The sequence below is a fragment of the Mesoplodon densirostris genome, chromosome 13 (genome assembly GCF_025265405.1).
Source record: "Mesoplodon densirostris isolate mMesDen1 chromosome 13, mMesDen1 primary haplotype, whole genome shotgun sequence".
Classification (NCBI taxonomy): Eukaryota; Metazoa; Chordata; class Mammalia; order Artiodactyla; family Ziphiidae; genus Mesoplodon; species Mesoplodon densirostris.
Window position 1 is genome coordinate 74221669 of NC_082673.1, and position 19116 is coordinate 74240784.

Genomic DNA, 19116 nt, shown 5'->3' on the forward strand with positions numbered 1-19116 from the left:
TTCAGAGGACATCAAAGACTGGATCAGGTGCTGGTTTATTTAGGACCACCCAGTTCACAGTGAGCCTCTATGTTTCATTTTGGGTGTGCTGAGAAGCTACTGGAGAGATCTGAGTCAGGCAGTGACACGATCCGACTTCTGTTTTGAAAGGCTCACTCTGACTAATATTTAGAGAATGGATATCTAATGGGCTCCCCTCATGGTCCATGGCTGAGGAACCTGTGACCATGCCTCCTGGGTGCCTTGCATGGATGATGGGAGAAGGTGGGTGTGGTTGTCTTTCTCGGATATTTGAAGGGCATTGCACTTCCTTGAGCAAAACTAGAAGGTACAGAGAAGCATGTTTCATCTCATAATAAAATGAACTTTCTAGCCAGCCATGCTGCCAGAGTTCTCTTATAAAAAATGAACTCATGGTTACTATTCAATAAAAGGTTGGTCTTATAAAGTAACTAAATTCAAAGGAAGATTAGCTATACATTTATGGTCCTTTCCAACTCTAGGCATCTATTATTTTTCTCTCTTCTTACAACTCTCTTAGGGAGTTGAGTTCTCTCTCTATATATAATGACTAGCAAAGAGCTACTCAATTAAATTAAATAACCAGAACTTGGTTTTATTTTTCCTGAATAAATCCAAAGGAAAGGTAAGGATCCTATACACACCTTGTTCTTACTATTTCATTTCCTGAAGGAAATATACATATAGATATAGATAGGTATAGATAGATATATAATATCTATGGCATGCGCAATGTAATTTATGCTAATTAAAGGGAACATTGCCAGGAGTGGGCTAAGAAAAGGAGGAACACCTTTCACAAAATCATTTGATGGACTTAAGAGATGAAGCAATCTACTTCTGGATGGATCTAGAAGACAGGCATAAGACAAGCTGACCTTATATCGCCTCTAGCAGCCTTATAGGTCTCTTACAATCCTTTGTAAACAGAGAGCCACTGAAAAGTTGAAATCCGATAACCCCAGCTTGCCACTAGAGTATTATGCAAGAGAATGCAGAAGTCCTGGACCTTCCGTTGTCCTGCTAAGCTTCTGTTGCTCTTATGAGAGATATTATACAACTTGCTAATTATGAAAATCCTGGGCTCTCAGGCTTGGTTAGAGTCATGACTCAGATGCTCACTAGCTGTGTGGCTTTGACTAAGTTAGAAAACCTCCCTAGACCTCCATCTCCTTATATGTAAAATGGGAAGAATCCCCTTACCTTCTCATAGGGTTACTGCAGAATTAAGCAAAATAATCCACGTAGCATTCATTGTTAATAATATCAGCTACCATCTATTGAGCCCCTAGAATTGCCAGACATTGTACAGGAATGAACTCACTGAATTCTCTCAATGTTGCAAAGTACATATTGGTTTCTCTTTTTGACAGGGGCTCACAGAAGTTTGAGTAATTTGCCCAAGTTCACACAAGTTCATTCAAACTCGGGTCTGCCTAACCAGAATCCAGTTTCTAAGTATTTCTTGCTATAGTCCACTATGTTATATTTTGTTTTATTATTTTAAAAAGAAATTTCTCTAATCTCACACTTGAAGGCAGTTGAGAGTTTCTTTTCCTAGTGCCTTTAACAGTTCAGAAACAGAACAGAATTTGTCAAGGACAGTTTCTCACTTTGGCACCAACTACAGGTTGGGGCCATTTACCAGTGTACTACTTTTGTGTCATCGGACCGAAGCAGCTGCTTTTGCATGCCTTCTAGGTTTGGAGCTGGGTAAGTCTCAGTCAGAGACTTATAGCCTATGGTCCCATGTGACAAAACATTTTGCTAAAGATGCTATTTTCTCCTTTTCCCAGACTTTCCTCCCTTTCTGCAGCTGTTTCCCCTTCTTCTTGAGAGCTGATAAAAATTCTGAAACTCTTATTTTTACAATTAATCTCATGTGACCTTACTATTGACAATGACCTGGTTGTTTCTCCCAGCGACAACACAGTTGATAAGATGCCAGTGCTAAGAACAAAGATCACCACCTGACAGAGCTGGGAGCAATCTTTCTGTATTGGGTCCTGGCCTGGCACGTACCATATTCTACCCCTAGTAATGGCACTAAGCACAAGGACAGGTCCCGTGTGCTGGGAGCCTACGACTTGCTAAATATTTAACCTAGGAGTTAGCATTCATTCACTTGCTCATCCATTTACACAGTAAATATTTTATTGAGAGCATATTATGTTCCAGGCTGTGTATTTAGGCACAAACAACACCAGCAATTAACAGAAGAACCCAGATTCTTGCTGGAGGTTACATTTTTTTGAATGGAAAAAGACATAAAATATACAAATATGTCAATGAGTGATAAGAGCTATGAATAAAGAATAAAAAAGGATGGTAAGAGTGATGAGAGAAGGAAGTTAGCTCTTGACCTACACACATAAGGCCATTAGAATTATCCTGTTTTACAGTCGAAGATTTGAACAGTTTGCCCAAAGTCACTCAGTGTTAGAACAGAGTTTGCCATATTCTGATACTAACAGTACTAAATACAGCAACAGTGATTAATAGTCACCATCTATTAAGGTAATTATACAATGGCATGAAGTAGTTATAAAATCCCATTTTATGAGTGAAGAAACCAAGACTCAGAAAGATTAAATAATTTCCTCAAGACTACATGGTAATGGTGGAGAAAACCCAGACTGAATGGTTCAAGTTCCTGATTTTTTCACCACACCTTGCCTCCTGGGTTGAGTTTGTTTTGTCAGAAATTCGTCCTACTAAACTGAAAGATCCTTGAGGACAGGGATTGCCTCTCCATCATCTCCTGAAAGTTCCACAACATCTGGCATAGAAAGTGTTGAACTTTCTCCATCTGGACCAGCCGCATTCTCCAAACAGACAGAACTCTAAATACCCAAGAAATATGGCTGCCAATTCTAACATTCAGACCTCCTCAACCTCCCTTGGCAGTGAGTTAAAGTGTGTAATTAGCACTGCAGGCAATATTACCCTTGAACACCAGAGTGCCAACTGCATTCAGAGTTCACAATGCAAGGGCAACCTGCTAGCATTAGCCTAAGCTCCCCAAAATACCCATCTTCCCAAGTGGACTTATGACCTGGACACACTTGTTTGCCTCTTTATTAGACTTGTGTTTGTCTAGGAATGAAAGGAATAAACAAGTGGGATGCACATGCCTTGCATTTTAATGAGGGCCAGGATCCTTTGGAGCAAAGAGGGCATTGTGATGCATTTGAAGAGCATGCGGACTCTGGCCGCATCACCCCAAGTCCGGGCTAACAATGCTTTCCTCAACATTCCTTGGCGTTGGTCACAGCTGTGCTTTGCACTTGCATACACATTGTGGCTAACCCATGGTAAATGATCAGATTGGGTGAAGGATGAATGATTTCTCTCCTTACTGTTGTTCAAGTTGCTTCATGGGAGGACAACACAGCTAAATGTAAACATCTTGGGAGCAAGTATAATTCTTTCTGGGCTAAGATTTAGTGAAGTGTGGAGAATTCTCAAAGTCAGGCAAACCTAGGTTCAAACTTCAGGGCTACTGCTCACTAGCTGGTTGCGTCTGGAAACAACTCATCAGACTTTTCTGCTCTCACTGAGCCTTCAGTTCTCAGCTCAGAGAGAGGCCTTCCTGACCCCATCCACACCCCTCACACACACACACACACACACACACACGTCATTATTCTCTTTCTCCCCAATCTTTACACCTTGCAATACTTACTCTAACTGTAATAGGGAAGAACCTTCGTATTCTATTACAAGTTAATCACTAAAGGGATGTTGCCTATAAGCTTAAATTATACATAAAGGCCCATCTCTGGGAACCCTGCTTCCCAGGTAATGAGCATTAAGCTAAAATACCTTTTTTTTAGCTCACAGGAAACATCCTGACCAGGCCCACCTGTGAACGACTGCAGACAGGAAGAAATGAACACATCCCCTCCGGAGGCTGATGGGAACCAGGAAGTGTTTGACTTTACTCCCTCCCCTTTTAGTATAAAAGGAACCTGAATTCTAACTCAGGCAAGATGGTTCTTTGGGGCACGAGCTCACCATCTTCTTAGTTTGCTGGCTTTCTGAATAAAGTCATTCTCCCTTGCCCCAGCCACTCGTCTCTCAATTATCTGCCTGTTGTGTGGTGAGCAGTATGAGCTTAGACTCGGTAACAACTTCTGGCATGTGTGCCTCTGCCACTAGACTGTAAACTCCACGAGATTAGAAACCAAGTCTATGCCTCTTCTCATTTATCCCCAGAGTCTGGCACAGTGCCTGGCACACAGAGACATTCAACTAATGTTGGTTCAATGAATTAACAAAGGAAGAAGATTGTGAAGAGAGAGGAAGGGAAACATAACCAGAGTGTGGAGGATTGAGACAGAGGAGAAAAGGGATGAGGCAACTGTCCTGCAGCTTTATTCTCTGTAAAATGGCAGCAGGGTTGCTGGAGGCTTCTCCCTCCACCTCCAAGGCTAGAGTTCTCAAGAATTTTCTAGATCCTAGAGGATGGCTAAGCCAACCCTAGAAAAATAATGCTACTTTCTTTGCTCCTGTTTCCATGCACCCCAGGCACGCTAGGAAATTGCAAAACTCTGCTGATAATGGCCATACATGCTCATGCCACTTCACTTTTGCAAAGCAAAATCTCCAGGAGTCTTGGCCATGTTTTTAATTACTACATATTGACTTAGCCCTTGAATGGTTTATACACAATATCGCAAAATTTTCCAGTCTTTTCAAGTCTTCCAATTCCATCACTCTCAGGGAACAACCTTTATCTCCTAATCTCCTCAAAAGATCAAGGCTATTCTAATATATTTAACAGGGTCAACATACAGATTTTATTCATAGTGACTCCATACAAAAATATGCTTTGGAGGGTGAGGACTACTGGTAAAAACTGATTTTTTTTTCTAGTTTTTGCCTAAGGATTAAATTATAGATTGAGGTGTTTCTGAGGACAATTGCCTGTCTTGTGCTATTTAAGAAGGTTATTCTCCAGCAGCCTGGCTATATTTTTAGTCAATTTGGAGCCACTGGGGGTGGATATTAGGGCTATAAATATCAGAGGTAATAGTAATAAGGGGTTTAAGGTCCAGTGAGCACTGGATGAACATCCTGTAACATCTCACAGCACGGCTTCCCAAGGCAAACACAGCCAACCAAAGACTAAAAGACACTCTCAGAACAAAGACATCTCTTACAAGCTCACCTCAGAGATATTATGGGTTTGGTTCCAGACCACTGCAATAAATCAAATACCACAATAAAGCAAGTCACGCAAATGTTTTAGTTTCCCAGTGCATATAAAAATGATGTTTACACTATCCTGTAGTCTGTTAAGTGTGCAATAGCATTGTGTCTAAAAATCAGTGTACATAACTTAATTTAAAAATACATTATTGCTAAAAAATGCTAACTGTTGTCTGAGCCATCAGCAAGTCTCAATCTTTTTGCAATAGTCACATCAAAGATCACTGATCAGGGCTTCCCTGATGGCACAGTGGTTGAGAGTCCGCCTGCCAATGCAGGGGACACGGGTTCATGCCCCGGTCCGGGAAGATCCCACATGCCGCAGAGCGGCTGAGCCCGTGAGCCATGGCCGCTGAGCCTGCGCGTCCGGAGCCTGTGCTCCACAACGGGAGAGGACACAGCAGTGAGAGGCCCGCGTACCGCAAAAAAAAAAAAAAAAAGATCTGATCACATAACAAATATAATAATAATGAAAAAGTCTGAACTATTGCAAGAATCACCAAAATGTGAAGAGACACAAGTGAGCCATTGCTGCTGGAGAAGTGGTGCCCATTGACTTGTTCCACGCAGGGTTGCTACAAACATTTAGTCTGTAAAGAAAAATGGAAGACAGTATCTGCGAAGCACAGTGAAGCAAATAAAATGAGATATGCCTGTATAAAGAAGCCAGACAAGCATCTTTCCTTGCTGTGATCTGACAAGTAGGGGCCACTGTGCTCTCGAGCTTCCTGCCTGAACTGTTCTGTCAATCAACCATGGCAGATGTTCCCAACTTTCCCAAACTCTTTATTTTACCCTTGCTTTGAAATAGTCATTTGAAATAAAAATAATAAATGCCTAGTGGGCCACTAGGCAAATGATCTTCCCATTTTTTTTGTTTGTTTTTTTGCTCTTCCTGTTTTTTTAGACATTGTCTCACTTAACCCCAGTAACAATCACACATATAGGAATTATCATCATCTGTAATTCACAAGGGTGGAAACTGAGATACAGAGAAATTAAGCAGTAGAGCTGGGGCTTAAGCATTGTGGCTCCAGAGCCTGGTTGCCTAACAACAACCCCATTCCTTCTGCCTCATCTTTGGGATGGACAGTATTTAATCAGAAATCAGTTTCTCCATTATTAAACCCATTTAGGATAAATGTAATTGACCATCAGCCTTAGGGTCAGCTGTAGTCAGAAGTGTTGGAATTCAACAGACCTTAGTTTGAACTCTAAGAGCTGTGAGAACTTACCCAGTTTTTTAAACTCTGTGGGCCTTCATGTTTTCATTCTAAAAATGGGAATATAGGTAACTCCTTCAAAGGGTGGTTTTGAGCAAGTGTAGGCAAACTTTGCTTGCAAGGGGCCAAATAATAAGTATTTTAGGTCTTGTGAGCCATACAACAATCTCCTATCACAGCTACACACTTGCTGTTGGAGCATGACAGCAGCCACAAACTATACAGAAACAAACGAGGTGGCTGTGTTTCAACAAAATTTTATTTACAAGATAGGCAGTGACCAGATCTGGCCTGCAGGCTATAGTCCTCCGACCTCTGATTTTGAGGATTACATGAGATAATGCATGCGCTTTGCATGATCCCTGGAACACAAGTCATCAAAAATGGTAATAAAATTATGGTTTCAGCATGAGATGACAGTGCTTTCTAGTTGGGTCAAAAAAATCCCAACCAAAATCAAGGAAATTTAACATTTTCAGGAACCTCTGAAGTCTTACTTGTGTAAATGTATAATTTTCATAACTTTTGAAATATTGACAAATTAGCAACACTCTACCCCCAATATAACCTTATAGGTAGGGTTGCCAGAGACAATACTTTTTTAGTATTTTCAATATCGGGGACATAATTATACTAAAAAAGTATTTCTTGTTTATTTGCAATTGAAATTAAACTGGGGCATCCTGGACGTTTTACTGTTGTTGTCTATTTTGGTTCCCTTGCCTGTTTTTTCCTAAATCTGACGACCCTACCTACAGACCTCTGTGATTCCACAATTTGGGAACCACTGGTTTTATCACATAACAAGAATAGCCCAACACAAGCAACATTTTGTTCTTTCAGGGAGGGAAAGAATTACATTCTTATGGAATTATCCCTAAGGTTCAAAACTAATAAGTCCCCTGGGTAGAAGCCACTGAAACACTATGAGACAACCAGTGCTCTGTGTTCACGGGTGCCAAGAACAAGCTTAGGTCACCCAAGGAAAAAGTGCAATAATCTTGCATTTGTTCCTGCTGATTAAAGTCAAGCAGCTTCCTGGAAATTGCTTGGCGCCCCTCATGTCACTATGTTGAATTAATATCTGAGCAGAATTAATGATGGAAAAACTCAATTATATCCAACACATCCAAAGTTTTGCAGTTGGATTTGTCAGTAATCAAACTGTGTCCTGAGAAAGCCCATTTTGTCAGTAAACAAAGCTTCTGTGTGGAGAAGAAATATTCTGTGCACATAAACACGGGTGCCTAAATTCCTGATAAATATTTGATAATGAGGACATGGATGGAGTAGGTGCCTTCAGCCATCAGAGATCTTCCAACAAGTAGGATTATAAAATCATTCTCAGGGGATTTAGGAGAAAAGAAAAAACATGAAAAATCTGGCTCAGCATGCCACAAACGTGTCTTTCAAATTTTAAAGAAGGAAGATGATATTTGACATGTCCATGAAGGTGAAAAACATTGTGTTTTCATTAAAATAGTGTGTTATTTAGTATCCAAAAGCCAATATCTGAGTTTCAGGTCTACCTCTTGCAAGCTTTGCAACTTTGAATAATTCACTTAGTCTCTCTGAGCCTCTGTTTCCTATCTCTAGTGGGCATTCATACAGAGATGTAAGAATGCCCATCTCTTAGGCTTTGACCAGGGTCAAAGGAGATCATGGTAATGAAAATATTTGTTAACTGAAACAGCAATATATCGTCAGCTGTCATTCCTAGGGACAACACCATAATCTCTGGTGTTGAAAGAGCAAAATAATGTTGTATTGTTACCAGTTGAAGCCACGCTAAGGGAATTATGCTCTCATGAAATCTGTATTAATTCAAATCTGTATTAAGCCATAAGAAAGTATCACAAACTGGATGGCTTAAATAACAGAAATGTACTGTCTCTCAGTGCTGGAGGCTTAGATGTCCAAAATCAAGGTGTCAGAAGGGTTGGTTCCTTCTGAGGGCTGTGAGGGAGGGATCTGTTCCAGGCCCCTTTTCTTTGGCTTCGTAGATGGCCGTCTTCTCTCTGTGTCTCTGCCCATCATCTTCCTCCATGTTTCTGTGTTGAATTTCCCCTTTTTATAAGGACACCAGTCATATTGGATTAGGGCCCACCCTGATGACCTCACTCTACTTTGATTACCTCTGTAAAGACCCTATGATGGTTAATTGTTATGTGTCAATGTGTTTGGGCTAAGGGATGCCCCTATAGCTGCCAAAACATTTCTGGGGGTGTCTGCGGGGTGTTTCTGGAAGCGACTAGCATTTGAATTGATTGAGTAAAGAAGATCACCCTCGGGACTTCCCTGGTGATCAAGTGGTAAACAATCTGCCTTCCAATGCAGAGGATATGTGTTCCATCCCTGGTCGGGGAACTGAGATTCCACATGCCGCGGGGCAACTAAGGCTGCCCGCCACAACTATTGAGCTCACACACCTCAATGAGACAGCCCATGTGCCACAAACTACAAGCCAGGGCGCTCTGGCGCCCTCGCGCCACAACTAGAGAGAGAAAACCTGCACGCCACTAGAGAGAAGCCTGTGCACCGCAACAAAGAGACTGTGCGCCATAACGAAAGATCCCATATACCTCAACAAAGATCCCATGTGCCGCAACTAAGTCCCGATGCACCCAAAAAAATAAGGAAAGTAAATAAAATAAATAATTTTTTTAAAAAAAATCACCCTCAACAAGGCTGGTGAGCACCATCCAATCCACTGAGGGCTTGAATCGAACAAAAAGATGGAGGAAGAGTGAATTTTCTCTTTTTGCTTGAGTTGGGACATCCATCTCTTTCCTGCCCTCAATATCAGTGCTCCTGATTCTCAAACCTTTGGACTCAGACTGGGACTTACACCACTAACCCTGCAATTCTTTGGACTCAAAGTGAATTACATCACCAGTTTTCCTGGTTCTCCAGTTTGCAGAAAACACATCAGTGGTCTTCTCAGCCTCCATACTCGTGTGAGCCAATTCCTATTATAAATCTCTCTCTATCTCTCTCTCTCTATATATATATACATATATCTATATATAGATATATGTATATAGTTGACCCTTGAACAGCTCAAGGTTGGGTGCTGACCCTCAGAGCAGTCGAAAACCTGTGTATAACTTTATAGTCGGCCTTCCATACTCACAGTTCCACACCTATGGATTCAACCAGCCTCAGACTGAGTAGAAAGGTAGTACATATTTATTGAAAAAAATCCACATATAAGTGGACCCATACAGTTCAAACCTGTGCTGTTCAAGGGTCAAGTGTATATCCTATTGATCCTGTTTCTCTGGAGAACCCTGACTAATATGGAACTTATCTCCAAATAAGATCGCATTTAAAGGTATTGGGGGTTAGGACTTCAAGGAGTGGAGGATAGATACAAATCAACCCATGACAAGATCTTTCATTTATTTTGTTAAAAATCACCAAACTGATTCACAGTGTTTCCCAACCAAGGCCTGCTTCTCAGATGAAACATTTCACTCTACAATGGAGACCTACCTGCTCCTTGAGTGTCTAAGAAGATGAATTATTCACTTTAGAATAAAGATCTCAGGCCATGGCCACATATCTCCTCCAGACACCAGAACATTAGGCAGTGTCTCTCTTTTCAGAGAATTCTCTTTATGCTGCAACATACATGTCATCACTTTTCCTTATATTTAGCTTGGAAACAAAAATTTGTCACCCTGATACAGTCACTGAAGTTTTTAGATTTCAAACCCAATTCATTGTTCAAGAAATGTATTCACTTGTTATCTCTCACTTCTGCATCAAGCCCACAGATTGTTGATACATTTTCAAATCAGATACCTTCATGAAATTAGAGAATTAATAAGTGGAGACACACACACACACATGCACATAATATCTCATATATAATAGATTTATATAACATAGAATAATAGTGAAGTTTTTAAAGTAAACTTAGACCTTTTTTAAACTCATGCTTTCTTAGCAACTCAATATCAGTTTTTGGTCAACTATCTTGCAATTTTAGAAAATGTAAATGTCCCATACAGATGGATATATGGGTACATGGATGTATGTCTCAGAGGGTAATCAAAGCATTATTTGCAACATCAAAAGATAGAAACAACCTGATGTCCACCAGAAGTGATTTAAACAAAGCATGAGACAGCTACAGAATGGAACACAATTCACCACCCCCCAAAGACCACGGTTTTGAAAAATATATAATGACATGGGGTAACCACTTGGTATGTTTTAGTGAAAAGCAGGTTACAGAAGGATATGCATGATTCCAATTTTAAGACTACATGTGCATAAAAGAATATAGAAGGGATATTCACTGAAATGTTCACATGCTTATCTATAGGTGCTACGATTGTAGACAATTCTTTGTTTCTTCCTGGTACTTTCCTTGATTTAAATTTTTTCTACAAAATGCATGAATCACTTTAAAAATGAAAATATGACTTTTTCTAATAAATGGGAATTTCCTTCTGAAATGTTATTGCCTTACACATTGTACCATTGTACATTGTACATTGCACTATTCATACCATTGGGTGACTATTTTTCACTGGACTTCTAGGGGATAATAGAGGGAGATCAAATATTTATAAAAATAATTATGTACTTAGCACTTTAATGCAACCTATGATGTTATAAAAAGGCCTTGATGAAAAAGTATATTCCAATGAAGTATACAGAATGCACAGAGGAGGAGTATACCTGACATAGGAAATGGCATAAGTAAACAAACATGTAGCAAAATGCCAGGTTTCCTCTGGGAGTAACAAAAACTTCAGTATGAGTTGTTTGTAAGGTTTCTAACAGAATGCCAGGGGATGAGGCAGGAACATTAAGTCAAGGGATGGATGATCATAAAATTTATTGTTCAAACTAGGACCTTTTGAGAGTGAACGTTGAGTGCTCATAATAGCTACTAGGAGACACCAGGCATGCACTAGGAATATACAGGGAAACCAGGACATAAGACTTCTCTACAAAGGGCTGGGTCACAGTGGGCCTTAAATGCCAGCCTAAGTAAGATATTTGAACTTCATACACACAGTCTTGGAATCCTGGGGTTGAAAGGAAATGTCAATGCCCTCCAGCTTGGCCACCCCATCCCTGCCTCTCCAAATTTTCAAGCCTTTGTTTAAATATCTCTGTGACAAAGGATGCATTGCCTTGGAACAGCTCTGTTAGAAAATTCTTCATTGTATTGAGCTGAAATTTATCTCCCTGTATCTCCCACCCATTTGGTCCAGCAATGCCATCTCAGAGAGAAAAACACAATACTAATCTCTTCCCATGGAGAGTGAAAGATGTAAAGACAGATAATATGGCTCTCTAGACTTTCTCTTTTGCAGGTTAAATGTCCTACAGACATCCTTCCTACAGCATCCCTGAAGTTTGTCACTATTTGCTTTGTATCTCCTAATTAGCTTTTAAAATGTTCCTCTCTTGTCATCTCCCTTCTACCATCTTCGTTGGAGCCACCATCCTTCTTGCTTATACTATAATAACTCCTCCTATGTCATTTCTCTCCATCTCTCTCCCTCTCTCTCTTTCTCTCTATCATTGACCATCCCTCCAACCCATTGTCCATATTGACCTTTCCAAAACACAAAACTGATTGTGACACTGTTTTGCTTACAACCTTCAATGGCTCCCTGTTCTCCTCAGGATCAATTCCAGCTTCAGAGCATGAAGTTCTATCCCCGACCACCACTCTCATCTCATCTCCCTCATCCCCTCTCCTCTGTGTGTGTATCCCTTCTCTCAGTTCCTTGCACAGGACTTTTGCCCTATGGAAGTTACTCTCACCTGCACTTGGAACCCTCTTCCTTATACCACCTGCACCTTGATAACCCCTACTTGGCTTTTGGGTTTCAATTTAAACATCACTGCCTCCAGAAAGTCTACCCCAATTCCATTAAGTCTGGATTAAAAATCCCTTCTTAAGTGGTTCCTCAGGGACCTAAGCTTCCCCTATTATACAAGTAAAACATTTAATTAAAATCACCTGCTTTTTCATCTAACACGTTTGCTATATTGTGAACTCTGTGAGAGCAGGTCTGCTCTTTTCAGCACTGTTGTCATAAGTATCTAGCACAGTGATTGGCAAATAGTATGCATGTGTGTGTGTGTGTGTGTGTGTGTATAAGATATATGTATGTGCTCAAAAAATGTGTTAATGTGTAGCACCCAGAACCAGATACAATTGTTCTAAATGTGGTCTGCATAATACAGATTAGAAGGTCTATTGCCTTCCATGTGCTATACTCCATACCTCTATTAATAAAACCTAACATTAATTTAGGAGAAACATCTCATGGTTGATTTTCTTGTCAGTTTAGATCCCTAAACCTTAACTATATGAAGCCACCACTTCTGTCTTTAACTTTCCCTCTCTGTCTTTCCGCTTTCTCTCTCTCTCTCTCTCTCTCTCTCTCTCTCTCTCTCTCTCTCTCTCTCTGTCACACACACACAATAATTTGCAATTGATTTTTGGCAGCCATACATGATATATTTTATATCTATTTTTGCACACTGCTTCTAAAAATAAAAAGTCAAAGTATGCTGCAACTAATTGATAACTTCTGGACTCCTAACCCTTATGCCTTTTCTCTGAGCAAATGTGATCAGTGTGCTATGCCGTCATGGATGTTAAGAATATTGAATAAAACAGGAATGAAGGGCTTCCCTGGTGGCGCAGTGGTTGAGAGTCCGGCTGCCGATGCAGGGGACACGGGTTCGTGTCTCGGTCCGGGAGGATCCCACATGCCGCAGAGTGGCTGGGCCCGTGAGCCATGGCTGCTGAGCCTGAGAGTCCGGAGCCTGTGCTCCACAATGGGAGAGGCCACAGCAGTGAGAGGCCCGCGTAATGCGGAAAAAAAAAAAAAAAACAGGAATGAAGATGGACCCCAGTAGCATACCATCCTAAAGACGTCCATCTGTCAATCAGCTATTCTTTAGTAAATGCACTCAGTCATTAATCCGGCCCACGTGCATGCTTCTAATCCAGAAGAATATCACAGGATCTGGGCCCTTCCTAAAACCAAGGTTTTTGAATTGATTAATGTTAAGTGAGTATAACCATGTTCCAGGTATTTTCACAAACTTTATTTTAGTCACCATTTCCAACACCTGTTATCCTTTTTAATAGATGATAAAACTATCACTCAGAGAGAAAGTCACACAACTAGCAAGTGCCAAAGCAGGGACATGAGCCCAAGTCCTGTGACTCCAAACTCAATACCACACATTACACTGAGAGAGCCTCTAAAAGAGAAAATATTCATTATTGGACTTACGTGGGTTCCTATTAATCACCACCTACTCTCCCAAATATGTGTTGAATGAATGAATTCTTTCTTTTTTTTAAGATGTTGGGGGTAGGAGTTTAGTAATTAATTAATTTATTTTTGCTGTGTTGGGTCTTCATTTCTGTGCGAGGGCTTTCTCTAGTTGTGGCAAGCGGGGGCCACTCTTCATCGCGGTGCACGGGCCTCTCACTATCGTGGCCTCTCTTGTTGGGAGCACAGGCTCCAGACGCGCAGGCTCAATAGTTGTGGCACACGGGCCTAGTTGCTCCGCGGCATGTGGGATCCTCCCAGACCAGGGCTCGAACCCGTGTCCCCTGCATTATGGGGCAGATTCTCAACCACTGCGCCACCAGGGAAGCCCTGAATGAATTCTTTGATTCAAGATTCTTAACCCGAGGTTCATGACAACGCAAGGGGGTCCAAGAGTAGGTTTGTATGAACCTCCTGAAAGTTTATGAAAAGTGCCATGTTTGTATATTGTGCATTTTTTCTGAGAAGAGTAATGTACATTTGAGTCTCAAAAGGACTGTGGCTCCAAACAAGAATAACCTGCAGTTTAAAAAACCTTCTTCATCATCATTCACCTCTGTCTAGAGTTTCGAATGCACAAATTTCTTTAGAAAATCAAACTGAATTTTTTTCAGCTGTAGTCTCCAAAGCCTCCATCCCTCTCTAGCAGCTCTTAGAGATCTCACCTGTTGGTCCCTTCTGAGCCTTCCTTCTGGTATCAAAAGGTGCCAGCTTGTATCTTTGATATCAGCTTATCAGAAGGCTGTCTTAAAAGTCCACCTAGCTTCGTCTTCAACCTCTTCCTGGGCCAGGTACTATCCTGAAAACGGTTCCTTCGTTTTCACAAAGCCAAAGCAAAATTGCAAACAGCTTTTCATGCAGCTTTTCCCAGCCTTGGGCAAGGTTGGGATAGATGCGGACAGCAGTAGGAGAAACCCACTGAGATGTGGATGGGAGAGGGAGCTGGTAGATCTGGAGACTTGGGGGATTATCTTAAGTACCCAGAAAGTCTACACCCTTCTTCTGTTAAATAATTGGAAGACTACACCTTTTCCTGATAATCAGGGTTGACTTTCATTCTTCATTCTTTACCATATTGTATTATACATTGTATCTCTCTCATCTTATTCAATGCCTGGAGATCATAGTCATTGACAAGAATTGTACAAGAATTCACACAAATTTACTGAGCATCCTCTTTGGGTCCAGGCTATAGGCTTGAAGTATGCTCAGAAAAATAGAGCTGATGCCAGCCCTCGAGGAGTCTACAGACCAGTGGAGGACAGACAAGCAAATAGGTACTTGCAATAAAGAATGGTAAATGCCCTGATAGAAGGAACAGAGGAAGCTCTGGGGGAAAAGGGGAGAGCCACCCACCCATTCTGGAGGATAAGGAGCGGTCTCCAAGAGAAAGTGGCTCTCAGCTGAGTCCTTAGGGAAAAATAGAAGTTAGACCTAAGAGAAGGACAAAGAGGAAAGTCATATTTAGTAAATAGTTTAATATGCCTAAATTTGCATGCAACATGCATAAAGTGTGTATTAAAATGTGCATAATATGTGGAGAGGGAGTGACTGATGAGAGATAAAATGGAAGAGAAAGGCAAGTCCCACATCAACATTATTCTCAAAAGGAAAAAAAATAGGAATCCACTGTAGGCTTTTCAAAAAAGATCTGCGTGATCATATTGCATTTTAGAAAGACCATTTGATACAGTATGGTGACAAGACAGGGGGCATGGGGATGGGTAGTAGTGGCCTCAAATGAGACTAACAGAAGGTTGTGACCAGAATCAAATTTGGGGTGGTACTGACTTACACTAAAACAGTGGAAGCTGAGCTGGAGACACAGGTATGTGTATGAAATGCATTAAGCAGGGAGAGCAGATAGGACTAGGTGTCATGAATGAAAGAGAGGAATGATGATTCTGTCTAGGATGATTCTGTCATGTCTGGCTTGGACAACTAGGGATGCCATTTGAACACTGGAGAATAAAAAAGGAGGAGCAGGCCTGGGAGAGAATGGGAGAAGACAAATTCACTTTGAACATGTTGATTTTACGGTGCTCCATAGAGATGCACCTTAAAGTGGAGATGCTCTATAGAAAAGGTTGGTATTTAGGAGAAAGATCTGGATAGGCTATAGATTTGTACGTAGTGGGTGAACCCATGGGGGTGGGAGAGGTTTCCTAGGGAGACTACTGGATGGAAAGGGAAGAGAGTCAAGGAACACAGGGACACACCAATGCTGATGAAGGGAAGAACTTTAGAGGCATTAAATGAAACTCAAAAGGTCAGAGGGAAACCAGGGAAGCGTGGTATCAAATAATCCAGGACAGAGTTTAAAAAAAAAAAAAAAGAAAAAGAAAGAAAGAGAGGGATCGGGGGAGGGGGATGACCAACAGTTCAAAATGACACAGAGAAGACTTGGGGAAGGTTGAACACAACACACTCTCTGGTTTAGCTCCCAAGAGGTGTCTGGTGGCCCTGGCCAAGGTTTGTCTTCAGAAGAGAGGACAGAAGCCATTGACTGTGGACGAGCAAGTTACTGGGTAGTGAGGGCGTTGAGATGGTGAATGTCACCCACTCGTTCAAGAAATTTGGTGGGGCAGACTTCCCTGGTGGCTCAGTGGTTAGGAATCCGCCTGCCAATGCAGGGCACACCGGTTCAAGCCCTGGTCTGGGAAGATCCCACATGCCGCAGAGCAGCTATTGAGCCTGTGGTCTAGAGCCTGCGAACCACAACTACTGAAGCCCGCATCGCGGGCACCACAACGAAGAGTAGTCCCGGCTCTCTGCAACTAGAGAAAACCCGAGTGCAGCAACCAAGACCCAACGCAGCGAAAAATTAAATAAATTTATCTATTTAAATAAAAAAACGTTTGGTGGGACGGTAAAGGAGAAAAAATTTTTTTCAGCTAGAGAGGAAGTGCAGAAACTCAACAAACATCGATTGACTGAAGTGAGGAAAACGTCCTATTCCCGGCAGACCTGGGTGGGTGAAAAATTCATAAACAAATGCCAGAACCGGCTTCCCTCTCTGCATCCTGCTGAGCGCTAGAAAGGCTTTTGTTTTCATTGTCTTTATCAGTGAGAAACGGCTCGGTTCGGGCTGAACCTGTTAAAATGAAACCAGAGTGTGTAGCAGGACAGCCATCGAAAGCCTTGGACCCACCGCTCGCACCTGAACGCCGGCTGTGCCCGCTGCCCCCTCCGACCCTCCCCACCTGCCGTATTTGCCCTGCGAGATTTCCAAGTCCGGATCAGAAGCACCCCTGCTCAGCTGAGACTCCGGGCTCCCTCAACTCTTCTCCAAAAACGAGCCAGATTCATTTGAAAGTCAGCTTGTTCAAATAGCGAAGTACAAAGGGCCGAGGGGCTGGCTGTGCCGCCGCCGGCTGTGTGCACGCCGGGCAACACCTTCCCTTTGTGGAGCCCCCGGGGGGACCCGGCCATGTGGAACGGGCTCCCTCCATCTGCGAGACGTCTGTTGCCTTTGGAGTCAAGTGTAGGATCCCACAGCCCATTACTGAAGCAGATGGCTTTAAAAATCCCTATCGTCCCCGCAAAGCCCTGGTCCAACAGGTAATCCACCAAACGCCGAGCCCTCTCGCGGCCCCGGAGGACCGAGCTCCCCGAACCCCGCGACCCGCTGCTCCCAGGGGAGCTCCCACTTGGCACAGGTTCCAGCCGCGGTGACCGGAGACTCGTCCACGGCCCCTCTCTGCAGGGACTACCGGCTGGGTTTCCAGAAACGAGATACATATTTACAAACCCAAACATTCCCTGGCAACCAGAGCTCGAAATGAGTTCCGCTCTGCATCTCGCGCGCCTGGAAATCGCTGCAGCTGAGTGCACGGGAACGCAGCCCAACGGGGACCGCTTTCCGGCACATCCGGAGGCCCTTTGCAAGGTTTCTCGGCTGACAGAACAGCAGCTGGGACCCGGGAGCCCAAGCAATGGAGGACGGGGAGAGGGAGGCGCCTACCGTACCCGCTCGGCGCGGCGGCTCATTGCTGCGACCGTCTGGGCGCTTGCTGCGGCCCGGGCGCGGCGGACGCGGCCTCTGCTGTGAGCTCTGCCCCGGGACGGCTGCCTCGGGCTGCTCTTGTTTGCACTGGGCCGTTTGCTTTTGGGATTTCTCCAATGCAGATGTAGTCAGGGGGCCGCTGTCCCGGGGGACAATGATTCCATTGGAAGCTGGCCTTTGACAAGACTCACACATGACCTTTGACTAAAATGGCTTTGGGGAAGGAAAGTGACCGGAGGCTGAAGACCGGGCATCCAGGGCAGCCGTCCGCATTCCCACCCCCAACAGTGCCAAGTTAATTTTTCATCCCGTAATCTTTCAAGGAGAGTCTCTGTGAGGTTTGATTTGCCATTTCTCCCTCATTCTGCCGGATTCTTTATCCGGGGTTTCCGAGAGGATTTTGCTGCCGAAGTTTCCTGCCGTGTTGTTGATGAGTTCCCTGAATTAGCATTCCCAGGTTAAACGTGAGCGGTATATTGTATAAATTCCTCTAACATTCTGGAAAATAATACCCCCATTTTTTCCCCTAAAGCATGCTACAATTGACAAAGGGCTTGTGACAATCATGCTGTCACTTGGCCTCCCAAACAATGCCAGGAAGACTCTCCTATTACTGCCATTTTACACGTAAAGAAAATAAGCTCCAGAAAAATAAGATATTTGCCCAATCACCCAACCAGAAAGTGAAATCTGAGTCTTCTCAATCACATCCTGTCCGCAGCCACAAACCACCCACCTCCCTGCTGGGTGACCCACCCCAGTAACTTAATTATAACACGTAAGCACATGTTATAATGCATAAAATACAGCAAGAGTAACTATAGAACATTTTAATGGTTGAATTATAAAAGCGTTAGAAAGTGTTTTAAAATAATAGCTGTTTTGGTTAAGGATGTCCACAGATATCTTGAGTTCATTGACTATGTTTCTTTATGGTCTAATATTTTCTCTTTACCAGCTGCTAAAAGAATGCTATAGGAACCAGACTGGCAACTCTGAGGTGCTGGTACAAGCCTAGGGATTCCTGAGGCTGCTACGAGAGTCTGTCACTAGTCATGATCGGAGTCTTTTTCCCTCCTTTTTCTGGGTCCTTCCAGATGGCAAAATGCTAAATAGAAGGGGAAGAGACTGTGGGATTGTAAAGAAAGCCTCCGTGAACAAGGAGTCAGCGTCCCAGAATTTTAGTGTGATGAGGAGAGCTGTGATGGGGGTCTGCAGAGATGCTCTAGAGATTCCTGGTCTGGCAAATGACATCATTCTCATTTTTTCGCTTAGAGAAGGGGAAAGGGGGTGATACTCACACTCAGCCTGGCAGGACTGGAAGGAG

At 42.8% G+C, this 19116-nt stretch overlaps 1 protein-coding gene across 1 annotated transcript in view; it reads right to left on the bottom strand.

Moving 5' to 3' along the window:
* The window catches only part of ENPP2 (ectonucleotide pyrophosphatase/phosphodiesterase 2), a 104871-nt gene extending 87039 nt beyond the window's left edge, over positions 1-17832 (bottom strand). The window contains exon 1 of the mRNA XM_060115538.1: positions 17753-17832. Within this exon, the coding sequence (XP_059971521.1) occupies positions 17753-17773 (21 nt within the window). The 5' untranslated portion in view covers positions 17774-17832. The remainder of the gene's footprint in view (positions 1-17752) is intronic.
* Positions 17833-19116: the final 1284 nt, after the last annotated feature.